Source organism: Uranotaenia lowii, chromosome 2, assembly GCF_029784155.1.
Source record: "Uranotaenia lowii strain MFRU-FL chromosome 2, ASM2978415v1, whole genome shotgun sequence".
NCBI classification, from domain to species: Eukaryota; Metazoa; Arthropoda; class Insecta; order Diptera; family Culicidae; genus Uranotaenia; species Uranotaenia lowii.
In genome coordinates, this window is record NC_073692.1 from 252,194,783 (window position 1) to 252,213,674 (window position 18,892).

An 18,892-nucleotide genomic window follows, 5' to 3' on the forward strand; every position below is an offset into this window, starting at 1 on the left:
TTCTTATATGTAGGTACTGAAAGTTTCCTGACAGTGAAATCTGACAAGTTTTTACCCATATTATATCTTCAATTAGTGTTACTTTTTTTAGATTAGGTAGCTTATTCAAAGCTTGGCAACATAACGACTTCTTATGAAGATTTTAGTGAAATTTATTTATTTTATTTATTTATTGTTCACGGTCTTCGACAATTTTATATCATTCAGACTGATTTCTTAATCTATGCTTAAAACTATCTTTACTTATATTATAATCAAAACAAACACAAACTTGATTAAACAATTTACACGATATATCAAATGGGTTGAAAAATTCGTTTCTTCCATAATTAATTGTTCTTAGATGCTCAAAATTCCGTAGAGAGCGAGATGGGACATGATACGGTATCATTTCGACGAGGTTAGCACTGTCTATATTTCCGGATATAATGTCGAATATAAACAGGCGACGAAGAAGTATAATTCGTGAGCCGATCGGTTCGATGTTCAGGATCCCACATCGATCATGGTAAGGTGGAAGTCTCTGAGGTTCATAGCATGGTAGATTAGGGAGTGCGTACCTTAAAAACTGCTTCTGGACTGATTCGAGAAGTTTCATACCGCCGACTGAGTTTGGTGCCCAGACTTGTATCTAGTACTCCAAACCACAGCGGACGAGCGAGCAGTACAATGCCTTCGAACAACTTGTGTATTTAAGGCCAAGTATCATTTAAAACACACCCATTCGGAATAGTAGTAACATTCTAGCGTCCAAACTGAGTTCCTAAGTAGGGAGATTTCTATTCTAGGTAACGTCAATTGGGGCAACATGCAAAATTTTTCAACTTCAATGGCTTCCAAAATACTCACGTCGACAGATAATCATACCCTTTATGCATCTAAAGTGGGGAATCAAACCACATCAAACTGACGTAGTCAGAAAAATTATTGGTTTCTTCAGTTATTTTTGATTTTTTCAATACATGCGATTTTCTCTATATTTAGAAAAAGGGGTAACTTTGAACAAACTTCGATTTTAATGAAAAATCCAATGAAAACGTATGTAAACGTATAGTTTTTGATAAGTTTTTGATGCCATAAAAGCCATAACGTATAAAAACACCAAGTGTAGTAATTTCTGGTTCTGTTGAAACAAATTTTTACACTTTTTCTAAAGTATATTGCATACATTTAGGGGTAAAAAATACTACAAAAAATATATTAGCTGAAACCATAAAAATTAATGTTTGGATGAACGAAATTTCAATGCTGACAAATGCGTGATGCAAAACAATATATTCAAGCATATCGAAACGAGATTTAAAAGGTGTCTGTTTGATTTGCATTTTGTTGCATCTTACTCCAGGCAGGTAAATGAATTATAAAAATATTTATTTTAAAAAATTTGGTGATTGTTCGAAAAACATTTTTTTACCAACAGTGTTGGAAAAGGATCATGAAGCCAGTAAAAAGTTTCTAAGTGATATCATTAAGCCAATCCGTCATACTGGGTAAAGTTTTACAAGGCATCGAAAAATGTTAAAATTTGTACATTTGTTGCTGGATTTTTTAAATTTTGAATAAAAATGAAAAACTTCAAAATACTAGCTTAAGATCTGAAAAATTATGTCATCATCATTCTGTATTCATTAAAAGATAACTCGATAACGTTATATAAAATTAAAAATTATATCAGTGCTGTGGTACACAAATATTTCATCTAACCCCGCTGATAAATGATGCCCCGTTTGACGGTACTTAAATTAAAAACAAAACGTTCTACTGGACGGTCTTGTTGCCAGAGCCCAGTCAGCAGATGGACATATACCTACCATTCGCCATTATGTTGCGAGTGGGGTTACACTTTACACTGAATTTATGTAACGGAGTTGATAATGGTGTCAAGATGGCAAGAAGCAAGCTACACGGTGTTAAACTAACTACAAACATGCATGCAGACGCCTCATTTCCGGTCTGCTAACATTGGTAATTGTATAGCGCCAGGGAAAGTATTTTTTCCCCATCTATTCACAACTCTCTCGCTCGGATGACTTACATAGGTGTTGGACAGATCTATGCAGTAGGTAGTAGGAATGCTCTCGAATAAATTTAGTTATTCCATTTGAATGGCAAACGAATTGTTATCTTAATCAATCTAGTTAAAACTAAGGTAAATTAAATTTACCCCTTGGTTAAATCTAAAGAAGTTAAAAAATTATGATCAGATTCTTGGTTGAAAAAACGGAAATGGTGTTCAGAATAGTGATTTAGATTGTCAATTTAGGATTGAAAAATTCGATTTTTAAATTCACACTTTAAAGCCTTACGTCGGAGAAACGCTACCATAAATGTATCTCTATGTTTAAGTCACAACATTAACAGTCAGTTGCATTAGAGATTGTGAACCAAATTTCAAGCTCCCATAGGATTTTCAAACTTGCATATACACTAAATAGTCTGAAATATATGAATTCTCGAGTTTACTAACTTTTGTTTTTACTCAATCAAACCTGAAAGTACTTAAACATCAAAATACTACCTGGCTTCATAACTCAGTTCTAATCAAAACTAATAGTTTGTGTTTCAAAGATATATGTACAAAAAAAATCCCGCTCAACGAGCTAAGCGCGCAATAATGGTGGATACCTGAATGAGTTGCAAGTCAGCCATCGATGGAAATCTTGTTTGTTTATAATTCGATTTTGGCTCTTCGATGCTTTTACGCTAGCACTTTTTTCCCTCCAGTTATCTTCTGCGGTTTGTGGGGAAGCAGCATTCCATTTTTTTTTACATTGCTCTGTGCCGTTCATCTCACAACGGTGTTGTCTTGATAGCTATTTATCCCTATTATAATCAAATCGGTTGAGTAATGAAATCAGAGGTTTTCCCTTTTTTGACGCGGATGCTGTTCTGCTGATAGCTGAATGAAATTGACTGTTGTAGGAAAATGGTGAGTCAGTTGTTATATCGAAACATTTATTGGAATTGTTTGCTATAATGAACTCAATTGATAAAGGGTATTTTTTACCATAATTATATGAACACTATCCAAATATTCGAGTTTCAAAATTGTGGGTAAGTACAAGTAGAAGTTATATTTTGTATCCACTACGCTGAGTCAGACACTTTCAAGTGCCCTAATGAAACACTGGAGGAACACTTTATTTTGTACTCTCTGGAGCCGCATCCAAACAACTGCTTAACAATATGCGAGAGTACTACGATTGCTTCCGAGTGAAAGCTCTGATTACATTAGAATAATGTTAATTCTGTGCTTTCCCCAAGAAAATGTAAAGCTGCGTTTCACTATCCTCATTTTCCAAATGGATTTATCAATTTTAAAAGCATTTTCTATGAACATCTTAAATATAAACACTAAAATAAGTTTTGAAAAAAAAATCAGGAATCTCCTAATCTCAACCCCACTTTCCTGGAAAAGTTTTAAAGGTTTCCCGGCCTTTTTTCACCGCCTAATTCTCGTGTTTTTTGCTTAGGTCGTTTGCCTCAATAATGTGGATTCTCGATTAAAAGGATTTCCATGATTGAATTTAACAGCCGGCCCTACAACGACCCGACACCCACTTGTTTGCATACGATTATGTGTTCTGCTCTTTGATGGCTTTTTTTGCCAACCGCCCCGACCCCGGTTTGATGGAGAAATTTGCTAATACCGGGCGTGAAAAAGAAACAATAATATTATTATTGCCTAATTAAGTGCCGATTCTCGTTTGCCAAGTAGGTATTCATTGTACCTTGGGAGTGTTCAACATAAATGGTTTCGAGTGGGACCTTCATACGGCATTCGATGTGAAGCCACAAAAATCCCTGCAGTAATACAGTGACGGTTTTTTTTTCTACACAAATGCTGTTTTTTATTCTAAAATAAACCGATTTACATTTAAACGAATCTTGAAGGTTTTCCAGGTTATCCCAGAATTGAAGAATCAATTTGTGAATGAATTCCTATAATGTGTTTCAGAGACGCACACCATATCGAATACAAGAAAACGTTCATCAAAATCCATTTAAAAAAACTCAATAGCAATAAAAATGCATCCTCAGGATAATTGTTCTTAACACGTTCGGTGCCATGGGACCCATATTCGGGTGACGGGTGTATTTCTTGGGAGGCCCCGTCACATCAAAAACGTGTGACGCTCTCTTACTCATGTTAGCCGCTCAGTTTAGCCACACGTTGCAAAGCTGAGAGCTCTCTTTCTCTATTTTGTCGCTCCGAGAATTTCTTTGGGCCTGGCTAGTGAAACTACCAAAATGAGCGTGGCGATGAACGTGTTAAAGAGCCCATTTTTCCATTTTTTTTTATCATTGATCAAACAGAAATAAGTTTAAATTATGTTTTACTGTATTTTTCACATCAGAAAATCTGATAAAAGTAACAAAACTCGTTATGAAGAAAAAAAATCGTGATAGATTAAAAAAAATCGGATACTGAAAAAGATATATCCAAAAACTTGTCTGTATCTCTCTGGAGCTCTACTTTCAAAAAATAGATTTTTTTATTTTTTTTATTTTCTGTATGTATGTATGTATGTATGTAGATAATCCACCATGGGTGCATGGATTCACCGCAGTTTCGCCAACATTTGCGCTAAATTGCATTCTTTAGATTATAAGTTCGGCCAATCTTCCATGCAAATTAGCACATACCCGACACCATGGCTTCGTGTGAACTGTCATGTAATGAATTAATTTCGTATATGTGTATGTCTTATTTGTAGAACGAGCAAACAATTTCGCAACCGTATAAAATCCAAAACATTCTCAATGTTAAGAATCTTCGACAGGTATTCCGCATGCGTGTAGATATCTGCCCAGCTGGCAACTGATTGAACGTTCTTATATAATATAATCACTAAATGAAATAGTTATACAACACAATAACCTCACCTTTATACCAAACTTACCTCAAGACACACTGAGCTTACCATTAGCTGTAACCAAGCTTGATCAGTATCATGATTCATATGAATTATTTAAGTAGCTCTAAACTTCATACTCGGCACCATGGCTTTTCGTGTGATCTGTTATGAAGTGAATGTATAATGTTTGAATGTAAGAATTTATATTTGGGCGAACAATTCAAGCAGATACTCAACCAATCCAAAATGTATAAGGGGCTGTTCACTAATTACGTAAGCACATAGGGGGGGTGGGGGGGTTTCACATTTCCTTACGATCTCTTACTAGGGGGGTAGGGGGGGGTTTCCAAAAATCTTACGTAAGAAATGTTACATTAAAAATTAATCACAGCCACAGCCATACGAAACTATATTACTCAGGTTTTTTTTAACTCTTTACCTATTTGTTGGTAAATTTTGATGTTATGCTATTTATCTTTGAGTGAATTTGATTAATAAAACAATTGCAAGTTCTATAAAATTCATAGAGAACCAATTCAAACGAACATGCCATCAAAAATACTAAATCACATTTTTAAAAAAAGATCGTCGCTTTTCGCTTTCCATCATAAAAATCTTTTTAATTGAGAAATTTATAGAAACAAAAAGGAAAATGGCGCGTTGTGACACCACGATTTGAATCCATCATATTTCGAAAATGTCTTCATCCAGAAAAAATCTTTAAAAATTCATATGGCGCGCTTTAAATAATGCATTTCTAGACAGTTTTTTCAGTGTTAGACACGACCAACTCTAAATTTTACAAAAGAATAACCAAGAAATCCTAAAACTATATCGCTTACTGCTGAATAAGTCTGAGTTTTTAGGTAAGTTGACAACTTGATTGTCGTTAAACATTTTTGCCCCATCTCTAGTAGTACAGAATGATTTTTTTTTAAGATTTTTAAGATTTTCAGGTAAAAAACACCTTGTGCTAACCTGATCTCTCTTTTTGAAATTGGAGTTCAGATTTTGTATTGTTTATTCGATTGTGGAAATTTATTGAAAATTATTGCTACTCCAAACATGCTACGTCTTGAATGATGTTTTCTTTAATCGTTTATGATATTTCACCTGTTGTTTTGTATAGATTGTGCTTTTCAAATACAGTTTTTTTACTTTACTTAAGAAGAGTGCTTTGCTTTGAAGCATGTATGTAAAATTTTTAATATTTTCAAGCTATTTTTGAAAATAAGGTGTAAATTTCTCAAGGAATAAAAAACGTAAGATCTTACCAGGGGGGGAGGGGGGGTTTTGAAAAATCTTACTTTGTCTTACCAGGGGGGGAGGGAGGGTTGAAAATTTCCAAAATCGTGCTTACGTAATTAGTGAACGGCCCCTAACATGTTCAATGTTATACATTTACTACATGTATTCCGGCATCCGTGTATATACCTGGTCAGATGGCACCTGATTGAACGTTCTTATTTAAATAATCATAACCAAATGAAATCATATAATGTGACCAAACAAGAACAATCTCACCAAGTTTCAGGCTGATTCCTACATTTTCCGTATGTCTTCACTTCTCTGCACTGGACAACAGCTCCGACATGAAGCCAACATTTTAATGCGCAAGCCGATCCACATTTCTTCTTCAGCATATATTAAGCCCCTGAATTCGCCTCTGGATACATCACGTACGCAAAAATTTGAACAGATATTCACACACACCCATCAAACGAGCTATTAAAATTGGCACTGCCTTCTTCTTCTCACACTGCTTCTACCAATTGGACCCTTCGCGCCGCGCGAAACGACATTCCCACAATCCGATAGATAACCGAAAAGCGGACATTATCGCCGTATCCACACGTACATGAAAACCCTCACCCCACTCTTTTTTTATTTTTTTTTTATTTTTTATTTTTTTTAATTTTTTTTTATTTTTTTTATTTTCTTATTGTAAAACATGTCAAGAATGTTGTGTCAAATTTTCAAGTCAATTGAAGCAAAACTGTAGAAATTATAGGCCTTTATCTCCTCCTATCTAATACTGCAAGAAAGCAAGAGCAGAAACTTCAAACGCGTTTTTCTCGAAAGCACATTTTTAAAGTCCGTGGACATCTTCATTTGAAAACTACTTCTCCGATTCTTTTCAAATTTGGAACATATTTTCTACATATAAAATACCAGACCCCAACGTTTTTTTTTTTTTTACTTTGGAGAGATTTTACAGATAAAAAATAGCGGATTTTTTCGTGAAAAATCGTGTTTTTACTTCAAACAGCCACAAAAATTTCATAAAATTTTTTTAAGTTAAATAAAAACGTTGGGGTCTAGAAAAACATCTATTAAAAATATTTTGCTCTGATTTTTTGACTTCAGATGATTCTGTGCTGAGATACAGTGTCCACCGCAAATCCTGTTTTCTAAAAGGCATCCTCGAAAGTGCTCCGTCACCGGCTCATTTTTCAATATTTTTCTACGAAAAAATTTCTAAATGTTCTTTTAACAATGCTTTGTATAATGCAAAAAATTTGAATACATTTGTTTGAACGATAGCTCTAGAAAAAAATCGTGAAAATGGTGTTTTTTTTTACCCGTTAGACCGAAAAGTAATCATACGAAAAAATAAACAAAACAAGGGTTTTTATGACACGGTAAAAGAAAAATACCTTACTTTGGATGAAATATTATAGTTTTGTATTGAAATGGAGAAGCGCCAAAAAGGATTTCGTCAAAAATGGATCGAAATAATAAAAAACGCAAAGTAAAAAAGTCGATAAACAAGATAATGGTCCTTACCGTAAAAAAGTAGGACATTTTGGGTTCAAAGTAGGACGGTAGGACAATGGTTTAAAAAGTAGGGCGTCTGGAAAGCCTACTTCCATAGAACCTAGTGATATGATTTTGTAGCATACCTGCAGGCGCACCCGCTCAACCAGACAGGCAGCCAGCCAGAAAGAAAGCATCTCAATGCACTTTTTGTAACTTTTTTTATTTTTGTGACTTAGTAAATCCCGTTAAGAAGACTTTTGTGCACTTCTGTGTTCTTTCGTGATTTAAGTCCCTTACAACGTAAGGGAAACTTGTCTTCTACCGGACACTTAAGGTGTTTCAAGCAATAACTAACTAAAATATTTTTTGGTAAATATCGGTTCCTCTGCTGATTTTAATTGTAAATTGTAAACAAGTTGAAAAAAAGAAAAAAATAAATTGTTATGAGAATGTTTTGCGTCCACTGGAGAAGGAACATTGAATAAGTTCGACCACCGCGGGCGTTTCCTTGCTCACACATAAAAAAATGGGTTTTGAAGATTTAAATTTAAAGCCTGAGAATCTAAAACTAGCATCGAAAATAATTTAAAATATGAAGAGTTGTTTGGCGTTTCTAATTGACAATTGATCATTACTGCATCTGCAAATACCCCTATAACACTACAAGACATCTAACTAAATAATTTGGTTTTGATTTCCGAAGCTGTTTTTTATGTTTCAGTTGATATACTGGAGTGACTCTAAAGAGTCTAGTATTCTATTTTTTAATTTTTAAAAAAGATATGTTGTCCCTAGTTTTAATTTGATGTACACATATTTGTTGTGGCTCCAGAGAATCTAGGCATAAGTATTTTAAGCCCGAGGTTATGAGATCGAATCTCGGTTGTGGCATACAGGGTTCGGCAATTGAACTGCTGCATTACTTCAACAGTTTCGTTGCACACGAAACAGTATTGAATGACCCCTCGTCGCTTCGTTTACACTAAGTATTATCTATCATTGGATGTAAGTGTTACTTATGTATTCAGGTGTTATCCGGAAAAAATGGATCTCGATAAGAAACGTAGCGCTGTGGTTGTCTTGTTCCTAGCTGGCAAACGGCAGAGGGACATAGTTTGTGAGCTGTCCGATATAAGTGTGTGCAGAAGTTTTGTATACCGTACAGTTAAAAGATACCTGGAGACCGGAAGTGCCAAAAACGGTATGGTGGGGGACGCCGACCTACTGTGGTGACACCTGCCATGGCGAAGATCGTCAAGAAGCGCCTTAAGAGAAATCCTCGTCGTAGTGCCACTAAATTGACAGAGGATCTCAACATATCGGATCGAAGTCTCCGTCGGATCCTGAAAAATAAACTTCAGACCAAGCCTTACAAGATTCAAAAGCTTCAAGACCTTACGGTGAAGCAGAAACAAGAACGGGTAAAAAGAGCAAAGGCGCTGCTGAAGAGGGCCGCGGAAGGAAGGTTGAAAAAATATCGTATTTACCGACGAGAAATTCTTCATCGTACAGCAGTTCGTGAATAAGCAGAACGGCAGAGTTTGGTTGCCAGACAGATCACGAAGCCATGCCGACTTGCAGACGCCCACCCTGCGACAGAAACTAGCATCGGTGATGGTTTGGGTCGGAATCACCCGTGATGGCCGGACTCCGCTGGTTTTTGTCCCTGAAGGAGTTGAGATCAACCAAAATACATATCGGGAACTAGTTCTACAGAATCTCTTCGAACCGTGGGCACGTCCACATTTTGGTTCCAGGGATTGGGTGCCGGATTGGGGACTCGGCGCTGGCTCACAAAGCGAAGAAAACCCAATTTTGGATTGCGCAACATTTTCCAGGGTTCATTTCGAGCTCCGAGTGGCCAGCGAGTTCGCCAGACCTGAACCCTATGGACTTCGCTGTTTGGAGTATTTTGGAGGCCGAAGTCTGCTCTAAGAAACATGAATGTGTGGAGGTCCTGAAGCGATATCTCGTGGCAGCCTGGGATAAAATACCACAAGAACACCTGCGGGCCTCATACGATGCGTTTCTCGACCGTCTGCGGCAAGTGGTTAAACTCAAGGGCGAACAAGTCGAACTTTACCAGTAAATTTTGAAAAAGTAATTTGTTTTCAAGAAAAATTGAATGAATTTGAAAAAGTTGTTGTTTTGATCAATTTATGTTTATTTCAATGTAGCACTTCAATTGCCGGACCCTGTACATAGTACTTTTTCTGGAGGTTGGCGGTTTTAGCATTAAAAGCATGCTAGCTGCCTCTTTTGGAAGTTTGTACGCTTGAGTACATACATACACTGATGGACAAAATTATCCGACACATGCTAACTCATCGCATTTATTTAAATTTACAGTAACTCTAAATAGTTTGTAATAATTGCACTTTTTTGTGTGAATAGATTCTAGGAAATGTACTCTATCTAAGGGCATGAAATTTCCTATACTCAATTATTCTTTCATAAGAAGAAGAGAATATGTTAAATCAACGAAAATTTCAATAGAACACTGAAAGTGTCGAATACTTATGTCCATCAGTGTAGATATGGATTAATATTTCAGGAGAACTTAACGTTACACTTAGGATCACTTGTGTGACCTAAGGCAACGTGAGGTTGAGGTTGCAGCCAAAATTTTTATAAAGCCACTGGTCGGGGTGATGTCCTCGGCAAGTTCAAATTCGATAAGTTTGCAAGGAAGTGTTTGATCTGGCAAGGTATTTGCAGCTGCGGACGAAAAATCCCGGTTTTTATGATAAACAAGACCATGGACTCCAAGATGTACAAGGAGGAGAGCCTAAAATAACGTATTCTTCCGTACATTAGATCTACATAGGACTAGTAAAGTTTTGGCCAGATTTAGCAAGCTGCCACTACAGCAAAGAGGTACAACAGTAGCATCGGGACAACGGGGTGGATTTTGTCAAAAAGGACATCCCAACCCACCCAACAGCCCTCAATTCCGCCCTATCGAAAATTTTCTGTGTGAACAACGTCACATAAATTAAAATTTAATATTTTGATTTCCAAAGCTGTTTCTTAGGTTTGAGGTTGGTGTAACTGGAGTGGCTCCAGAGAGTCTAGAATATTAATACTAGATTTTATTGGTTTTATTGGTTATTTAAATGGTAATCCATGTTTTCTTATGTATTTGGAGAGTCCAATATTTAAATTTTGAAGTTTGAAAGTGTTTTTGAAAGTTGTATGTACTTGGCATTTGTGCATTTAGCATAGGCAAATCTCATCAAATAACTCGAACTATTTACGTGAATAATAAACACCAGTTCCATAACTTCATTAACAAACCAAACAATTACTTTCGAAATTCCGTTACCCAGCTGCGATAGCTGTTATTCAATGAATGTTACAACGGATGACCGACGCCCAAACGGTGGGCAAACAGAATGACCTGAACATTAAAACGTTAATTCAATGTTCCGGATTCACACGCACCGAAAATGTTGTACATGGCTTTACACTTTGTCGGACATTGTTTTCGAACTGATAGTCGAAAGATAATCTGTAAATAGTCACATAAATCGTACATTTGATACGTGACGATCCATCGGAATGCAATGCTAATACACACGGCCGAGCGATGTGAGCTGTTTGAATACGCTCGGTAGAATGTTTGATGCCGTTATTTTTTTCTGTTACAGTTAATAATTTTTTTCTGTTTGTTTTATCTTTTCCTGGACACACACACACAAAAAAAACAGACCATCAGGATTCTGCATATTTAAACAGACTGTGTCACCTTTCTCAGCGACGTGCTCGTTAATCTTCTACACTCTCGTGAGATGCCCCCGGGTAGTGCTTGTAAATGTTTCTGCCAACTTGAGCGAGCTGTGCCAATGTTTTCTTTCATCGTTGACGAATGAAATAGGTTAGGCTACGAAAAAAAAATCTGACCAAAATATTACTATTCCAACTGAGGTCATATCCGCTTCCACGTCATGCGTTTGCCTTTGTATGATTTATCGCAGCTGATAAAATACCCGAAAAATACGCCGACAATAAATCGAAATACCATGGCGTCATGATAACTTATTACCCTTTTCCATACGATAATGCACGGAGTAAAGCTTCGAAATAATGACTCGTTAAATAAATCAGAACATTTCACCTGACAACAAAATAAGTATAATATCTCAGATACATATATGAAGTCATTAAAACGTGTTGATATACCTACCGGCTTCATTTGAGATAGGCAATCCTTCCCTTACCACCTTTCCGTGTTGAGTGCACTCAGCCTTTGGCTTAGCGTCGACAAATGCAACAGTCCGGAAAAATGTATACAGTACTACAATATGATATGATAAGAGCAATAACAGAGCCAGAACTATGTTCGGGATGGCCCATTTTATGTTTCCTGTTCTCCAGCTGCTGTGCCGGATGAGATCAGCAATGAAAAATTGCTCCTTCTAATTAAGTTTGTTCATATCTGGAGAAAAGTTTCGCCAAGAAATTTTCTATATTTTATGGCCTTGGTCGGGGAATCGTTTTGTTTACAACAGAGATTTCGGATGCAACTTTTGGTGTAGGCCACATTCAGCTGGCTTTTTGATTAACTACAATCCAGTAACATTATTCTTTTAGATGATTGAGAAGGATTTTTCCATTTGCATTAACTACAGTGAAATTTAAAGTAATGTTGAAATTTTTAACATCACTTTGAATTCCACTGTAGTTTTTACCTTAAAAATCAACTGTATAACTGCTATTGAAGGCTGAAAGACAATAAACTCATCGATTTGGATTCAACATATTTCATTTTTAATTTTTAATCTCAATCTGAATCTGATTCTGTAATTTGAACCTGAATCTTAAATCTAAGATTTGAATCTGAATTATGAATCTTAAAACTTAATATGAAATCTGAATTTGAATCTGAAATCTGAATCTGAATTCTGAAATCTGAATCTGAAATCTGAATCTGAAATCTGAATCTGAAATCTGAATCTGAAATCTGAATCTGAAATCTGAATCTGAAATATGAATCTGAAATCTGAATCTGAAATCTGAATCTGAAATCTGAATCTGAAATCTGAATCTGAAATCTGAATCTGAAATCTGAATCTGAAATCTGAATCTGAAATCTGAATCTGAAATCTGAATCTGAAATCTGAATCTGAAATCTGAATCTGAAATCTGAATCTGAAATCTGAATCTGAAATCTGAATCTGAAATCTGAATCTGAAATCTGAATCTGAAATCTGAATCTGAAATCTGAATCTGAAATCTGAATCTGAAATCTGAATCTGAAATCTGAATCTGAAATCTGAATCTGAAATCTGAATCTGAAATCTGAATCTGAAATCTGAATCTGAAATCTGAATCTGAAATCTGAATCTGAAATCTGAATCTGAAATCTGAATCTGAAATCTGAATCTGAAATCTGAATCTGAAATCTGAATCTGAATCTGAAATCTGAATCTGAAATCTGAATCTGAAGTCTGAATCTGAAATCTGAATCTGAAATCTGAATCTGAAATCTGAATCTGAAATCTGAATCTGAAATCTGAATCTGAATCTGAAATCTGAATCTGAAATCTGAATCTGAAATCTGGATCTGAAATCTGGATCTGAAATCTGAATCTGAAATTTGAATCTGAAATCTGAATATCTTAAATCTGAAATCTGATTCTGAAATCTGAATTTGAAATCTGAAATCTGAATCTGAATCTGAAATCTGAATATCATAAATCTGAAATCTGATTCTGAAATCTGAATTTGAAATCTGAAATCTGAATCTGAAACTGAATCTGAAATCTGAATCTGAATAAACCGTTTAATAGCATTAATCGCAAGTCTCTGTTTCTCAGGCAAATGTCAACAAACTATGATCGAACAATAGATACGTTATGAAAGCTGAAAAAGTAAAAAAAAAGTTTTTGGTTCCTCCATATTTTTTATCTGACAAGCCAATTAGTTCGTGATAGAAAAATGTGTGAATTTAGGTTCAAGAAACAACTCGCAGCTTCTCAAAGCAGATTATTTCAGTTTGACGTGGGATCAATTAGCAGGAAGGTTTTTATTTTGTTTGACATTGTTTGATGCCCTCCACATTTGGGTCAAGATATTGTCGACGGTTCAATAGAATAGAGACTGTATCTCAAAGGAAAATCCGGTATTTACATTTTATTAAGGTTTCATAGCTAGTGTTTTCGTTTTTCAAAATAAGAGTAAAAAGTTTCTTTATAAATCAAGACTTTCTTTGAAGTTACATGTTTTCAAATCGTTGTCCGATTTGTTTCATGATAGATTTTTTTTCAATGAAACCAGTATTTTTTCTAATGTTTTTCTTTCTACTAAATATTTTCAGAATAGTAACTCAAAATGGCCAGGTTAATTCTCAAGTCGACACTTTTAATTGTGTTAAACGTTCACGTTCTCTTCGCCCTGCAAGCCACAACGTCAACAGAAACCGAGGTGAGTAGCATTTTTTTAGACCAGTTTGAACTATTACTTGTTCTTTTATGTACTATTCCGTTAAATTCTATCATTCATTTTGTTATTCAATAATTTGTTTGTATTTTATACTTATCATCCAAAACTTTGTTATGCGTTATCAGTTATGCGATTCTTTCTGAAAATATTTTAATCATCAATTCATTGAATTTTAAAATAACACTGTAAACTAGCAACCCTAGCCACAATAAGTAGCACCGCCGTTGAAAACTGATTCCCAAGAATTAGAAAAACTAAGTAGCCTGTTTCTTAAAATGATTATTAGGGTTAGGGCTCATCTACGGATAATCACGCTAGCTTTTGACAAATTATTTAAGAAGGCCGCGTTCGAAAGTAAAACATGTGCTTTTTTTTCTTCAAAACAGAGCGATCGGAACAAACGAGATCTGGCACAATACGGCTATTACCTCAATTTGAACCAGGCTGCTGCAGCAGCTGGTAATGAAATTAGCACGGTAACGCCACCGCTGATGGCATCTGGCGACTCCCAGAATGTGGCCAACAGCGACAGTACAAATGAGCAGGACTCCACTCCTGGGAGCGACGAACGGTCCCATTATTTGAGGTAATTTTATTATTGGCAAACAATTTTGACTTCAATCATGATGCACACATGCCAATTTCAGGGATTCCGCGTATGATCGGTTAAATTTGATGGAGAATCCATTCGCAGCTGCTATCAGTGATGATAATTATATGGTAAGTTTTACTGGTTCTTTGTAGTGATAGAGCGAAGAAAAAATTCGACAAATAACTTGCTATATCTAAAGCTGCTGGATGCCCAGCCGAAAGTTGATTGAATTATTCATGATGTATTTTGTTATACAGGATGTTCGTGGGAAAAAGTTTCTTTCTTTATACCCACTGAAATTATATCCCAAACGGGCACCATCTGGATTCCTAGGACTGAGAGGCAAAAAGTACTACTATGATGGTGTCAAGCGTGTCCCAACTGGATTCACCGGTAAATTAAAATCCGCCCTCTCAACCTTTACCATAGTTCATAATTGTGTGCCTATTTTGTTTTAAGGAATGCGTGGAAAGAAGTCGGATTTTAATATGGAAAATCAAATCGAAGATGATGAACCGGATACATATCCAGATGATATTGAATTTTACGAGTTACTGCAAAAGGAACGGAAATTGCTGGAAGATATCAGTGAAATCTACGAGCTGAACAACGCGCTAAGAAACGAAGTGGACTTCCAAACTGCCGAAAAACGTGCACCATCCGGTTTCGTTGGCATGCGGGGCAAGAAAGCTAATGGTGCTGCCTACGGAGATAAACGGGCGCCATCGGGTTTCCTTGGTATTACACAATGAGTAGTCCATTATCTATCTAACAGTTCTTATCGTTATAATCTCTTTTCAACTGCCAACAAAGTAGTTTAAAAAGCATCGCCCCTAATGCTCATTTTTGCCTGTCACTACCGCTTGAAAATGATGTTTTCGATACTTTTTATTTTTATTTTTTTTTTATTTTTTTTTTTCATTAAAAAAAAACATGATTTCAGGAATGTCAAATTTTTGTTGAACATCTACATAGCTAGGTTTAACAAAAAAAAAATGTTTCGATCATAATTTGAAAATATTAAGTATCAATATTGTCACAGTTTATAACAAAAAAAGTGGTTAAATTCATTATCCAAAAATTATGATTCAACTAATTACTGTAATCCGAACGACGGGCGATATGAGCAACTACCTGTTAGGCTCTGAAAAGCGTGAAACACAATTAAAATCACAACCTACCTGCAACATGCGTTCTAAAACTAATAAAATTTCATCCGGAACAGGAGTCCGCGGCAAGCGGGATAGCACATTGGAATACGCTGAAGGCAGCAAGCGAGGACCTTTCACCGGATATTTTGCCAATCGAGGGAAGAAAGAACCCCTGGTAAGTAAAATGGAATAAAGTTAGTGGAGACTGCCTGCATACACACTGATCGCTATCGCTTTTATCCACCCGGCTTTACACTAAATATGATGTGGCTTTTGTGTTGATTTTTTAAGCGCTTCTTTACCCGGGGAGTCGGACTTAATAGCGGTCGGGGAAAGAAGTACAAGTATCTCGGAAGTTTTGTAGGCGTCAGAGGGAAAAGGTAACAAACCATATTCTGCTTATCGCCTTGCTCTTCCGGAATGCTCTAAGCTGTACATACATAGTTGTAGTTTCGTCGAAAGCTTTTCATGTTTCGCTAGATCGCCTAAATGCATGCATTCGATTGAAATTAGCCGGAATTGATGTTATGTGGACAAGCTACACTCAAATTTCACCTAGAACCAAAACTCATATTTGGTCACGCTGCTACATCTGAGAATATTCTGCGGTATGAATATCCACTTCGAGATTGAAATATGATATTTAACTGAAATTGAATTTCATAACATGTCACGTTTCAGGTCAACTTTGCTCTTATCTCAAGCTCTAACTCTGGATCTCTTAAATTTGGAATTAGGAATCCACTTTTCATTCATATCTATTCGGGCTTGTGATATAGCTCAGTTGGCAAGTCTGTTGTCTCCTGAGCCGATGTCCGCGAGTTCGAGCCCAATAGTAAATCGAACACAGTTGTACCGGATAGTTTTTCAATAACGATCCGCCAACTGCAACGTTGATAAAGTCGCGAATGCCATAAAGATGGTAAAACGACTATAATCGAAACAAAAAAAAAAATCATATCTATTTATTTTTATAAATCAGCATTTTAATCTTGATGACTCATTAGTGTTTTTTTAGCAATTTTGAAAAAATACATTCGTTGAGATATAATAAATTTGATGAGGTTTTCTTTCTCAACTTCGGTATGGACTTTAATGATTTTCATTGTTGTAATTTTAATAATTCTAGAAGCTTTTTCAAAACTGAATTTTGAATTGAAAACCTAAATCTGCCTTAGGAAATTTATTTCCATAGAATCTGAATCTAAGTTCATTATGACGATAGTACGTACTGAATCTTAGTTCCTAATAGGAAGCTTATTTATATGTTTTTTTTTTATTGAAATAAAAATAGATAATTACATAAATTGGTCACATTTCTATGGTCCCTTGTTCATGATTCAATCACCATTTCAAAAACCTTCTATATTTCGTTCAGCAATACTGAATGAAGCAAGAATGAAATACACGTTTTTAACGAAAATGATCACTTATTTACTCTGTGAACGATACAGTAATTCACTTCTTTTATTTTGATCTTGATGTGGTTTCGTTTCCATTTTCGGAGGTTTGCACTTGCTTCTCGTTGATTTGAGGTTTTCCTGCTGTTTTCTCACTGACTCTCTCAGGTTGCTTTATTTCTGCTGGAGGAGCTTTCTCGACAACTACTATTGTTTGCGAAGAGCTTTTGGTTTCCGTGAGTACCTTTGAGTCATCTATTGGTTGATTTTCAGAATTGGAGTAAGCGTCTCTACAACTTGAGTTTCTGTTGCTACACTGCTGTATAAACGACCTTGAACCGAAACACGTGTAGATGTACCATTACGTCGTGGGTAGTTAACCTTATAATGATCACTGCCTTGACATAAAAAACACTTGTTAACCATTCCATCGTGATACAAACGGGCCTGGAAGTGGCCAATTCGAAGCTGGGTGGGGATCTCCTTGTTTATCTCCATATATGCCCCTCTTACCGTTGAGAATACTGGGAAACCTGTGCTCGGGTGATACTTTTCACGTACCTGATTCCTTATGATTCCGAACGGCTCTAACACCTTGTATATTTCTCTATCCTCAAGTTCAGGAGGAAGGTTGAAGATTCTGATGTACCTTAAGTTGACTCCTGCACTGCCCCTATTCGCATATGAGTCCCATGTGCATTTTCATCGTTTTTGAGTTATCGATGGAAAACGCTTCTTTGTGCTCCAATTTACCAATAAAGTTTGTTCCCAAAATTTCGAAAAAAATATTACCCCTGATGTGTCCTATGTGAAAAATATTCGCATATGAGTCCCATGACCAAAATTCAGCGCCAGAGCTTACAATTAAAGGAAAGGATAGCTAGAAAATAAAGTAAATCTATTATTTATTGCTTAAAACATTAATTTACGTAAAAATTGATCGTAAAGTAGCAAAATGATTCCGAAGAAATCTGGATCATAGTCACAAAAAAACATTATTAAGTAACAGGTTAATTCTACCAAAATTATTTTTTCGACAAAAATCAACCGATGAACAACGCTCAATAGATCAGTCTTCGGTCAGGATGGATCCTTCGTGGGAGATTTCGACGATCTAATGTGTGATCGGTAGGTGGTACTTGAAGTGTTGTTTCGGTAACAAAATAACAAACTTTTTTCATTACTTTTTTCTATATGCATAACAATATCAATACCACTGTTTTCGTTTATTACCCAGGAAGATTTTCCCGGAAGAAATCTCCTTCTTTGTCTTGAATCTAGCAGACTTTTGGTCGGTGTTATCCACGTATCCGTAACACGCATGGAATTAAATGGTGATGATGTCTTATAAATTCGAAGCAATTTCACACGAATGAAAACAAAGTTTTGGAAAAACACATCCCACTTGACGAAAAAACCTTGATTGAAATCAGTTTGGAATCAAGATCTTTCGAAAATTTTCTTCCGTCATCAAAAAGAATGGTAAACAAATGGAAAAAATATGTTAGAAAAGTACTTGCCACTTGCCGATAACTTTAGCACCAGAGACTCATTTGCGAATAATCGCTAATCGAGGGTTAAGAATATTCGCATATGAGTCACATGAGTGTTTTATTGAAATTTCTCCGTAATTATTAGTTAGTATTAGCGCAAAAGTAAACAAAAGTATTCTTTGAAGTGTTTTCT

General features: G+C 35.8%; 1 protein-coding gene across 2 annotated transcripts in view; it reads left to right on the plus strand.

Moving 5' to 3' along the window:
- Positions 1–18,892, plus strand: part of LOC129749771 (tachykinins) — a 34,641-nt gene that overhangs the window by 13,308 nt on the left and 2,441 nt on the right. The window contains exons 2-8 of one of the 2 annotated variants that reach the window (XR_008738159.1): positions 13,939–14,045; positions 14,450–14,649; positions 14,711–14,783; positions 14,913–15,048; positions 15,115–15,393; positions 15,881–15,981; positions 16,098–16,186. Coding sequence is in view for 1 of the 2 variants with exons in the window: in XM_055744845.1 (XP_055600820.1) it covers positions 13,953–14,045; positions 14,450–14,649; positions 14,711–14,783; positions 14,913–15,048; positions 15,115–15,393; positions 15,881–15,981 (882 nt within the window). In the remaining variant the exon portion in view is untranslated. The remainder of the gene's footprint in view (positions 1–13,938; positions 14,046–14,449; positions 14,650–14,710; positions 14,784–14,912; positions 15,049–15,114; positions 15,394–15,880; positions 15,982–16,097; positions 16,187–18,892) is intronic. The other variant, XM_055744845.1, reaches the window with a different exon arrangement.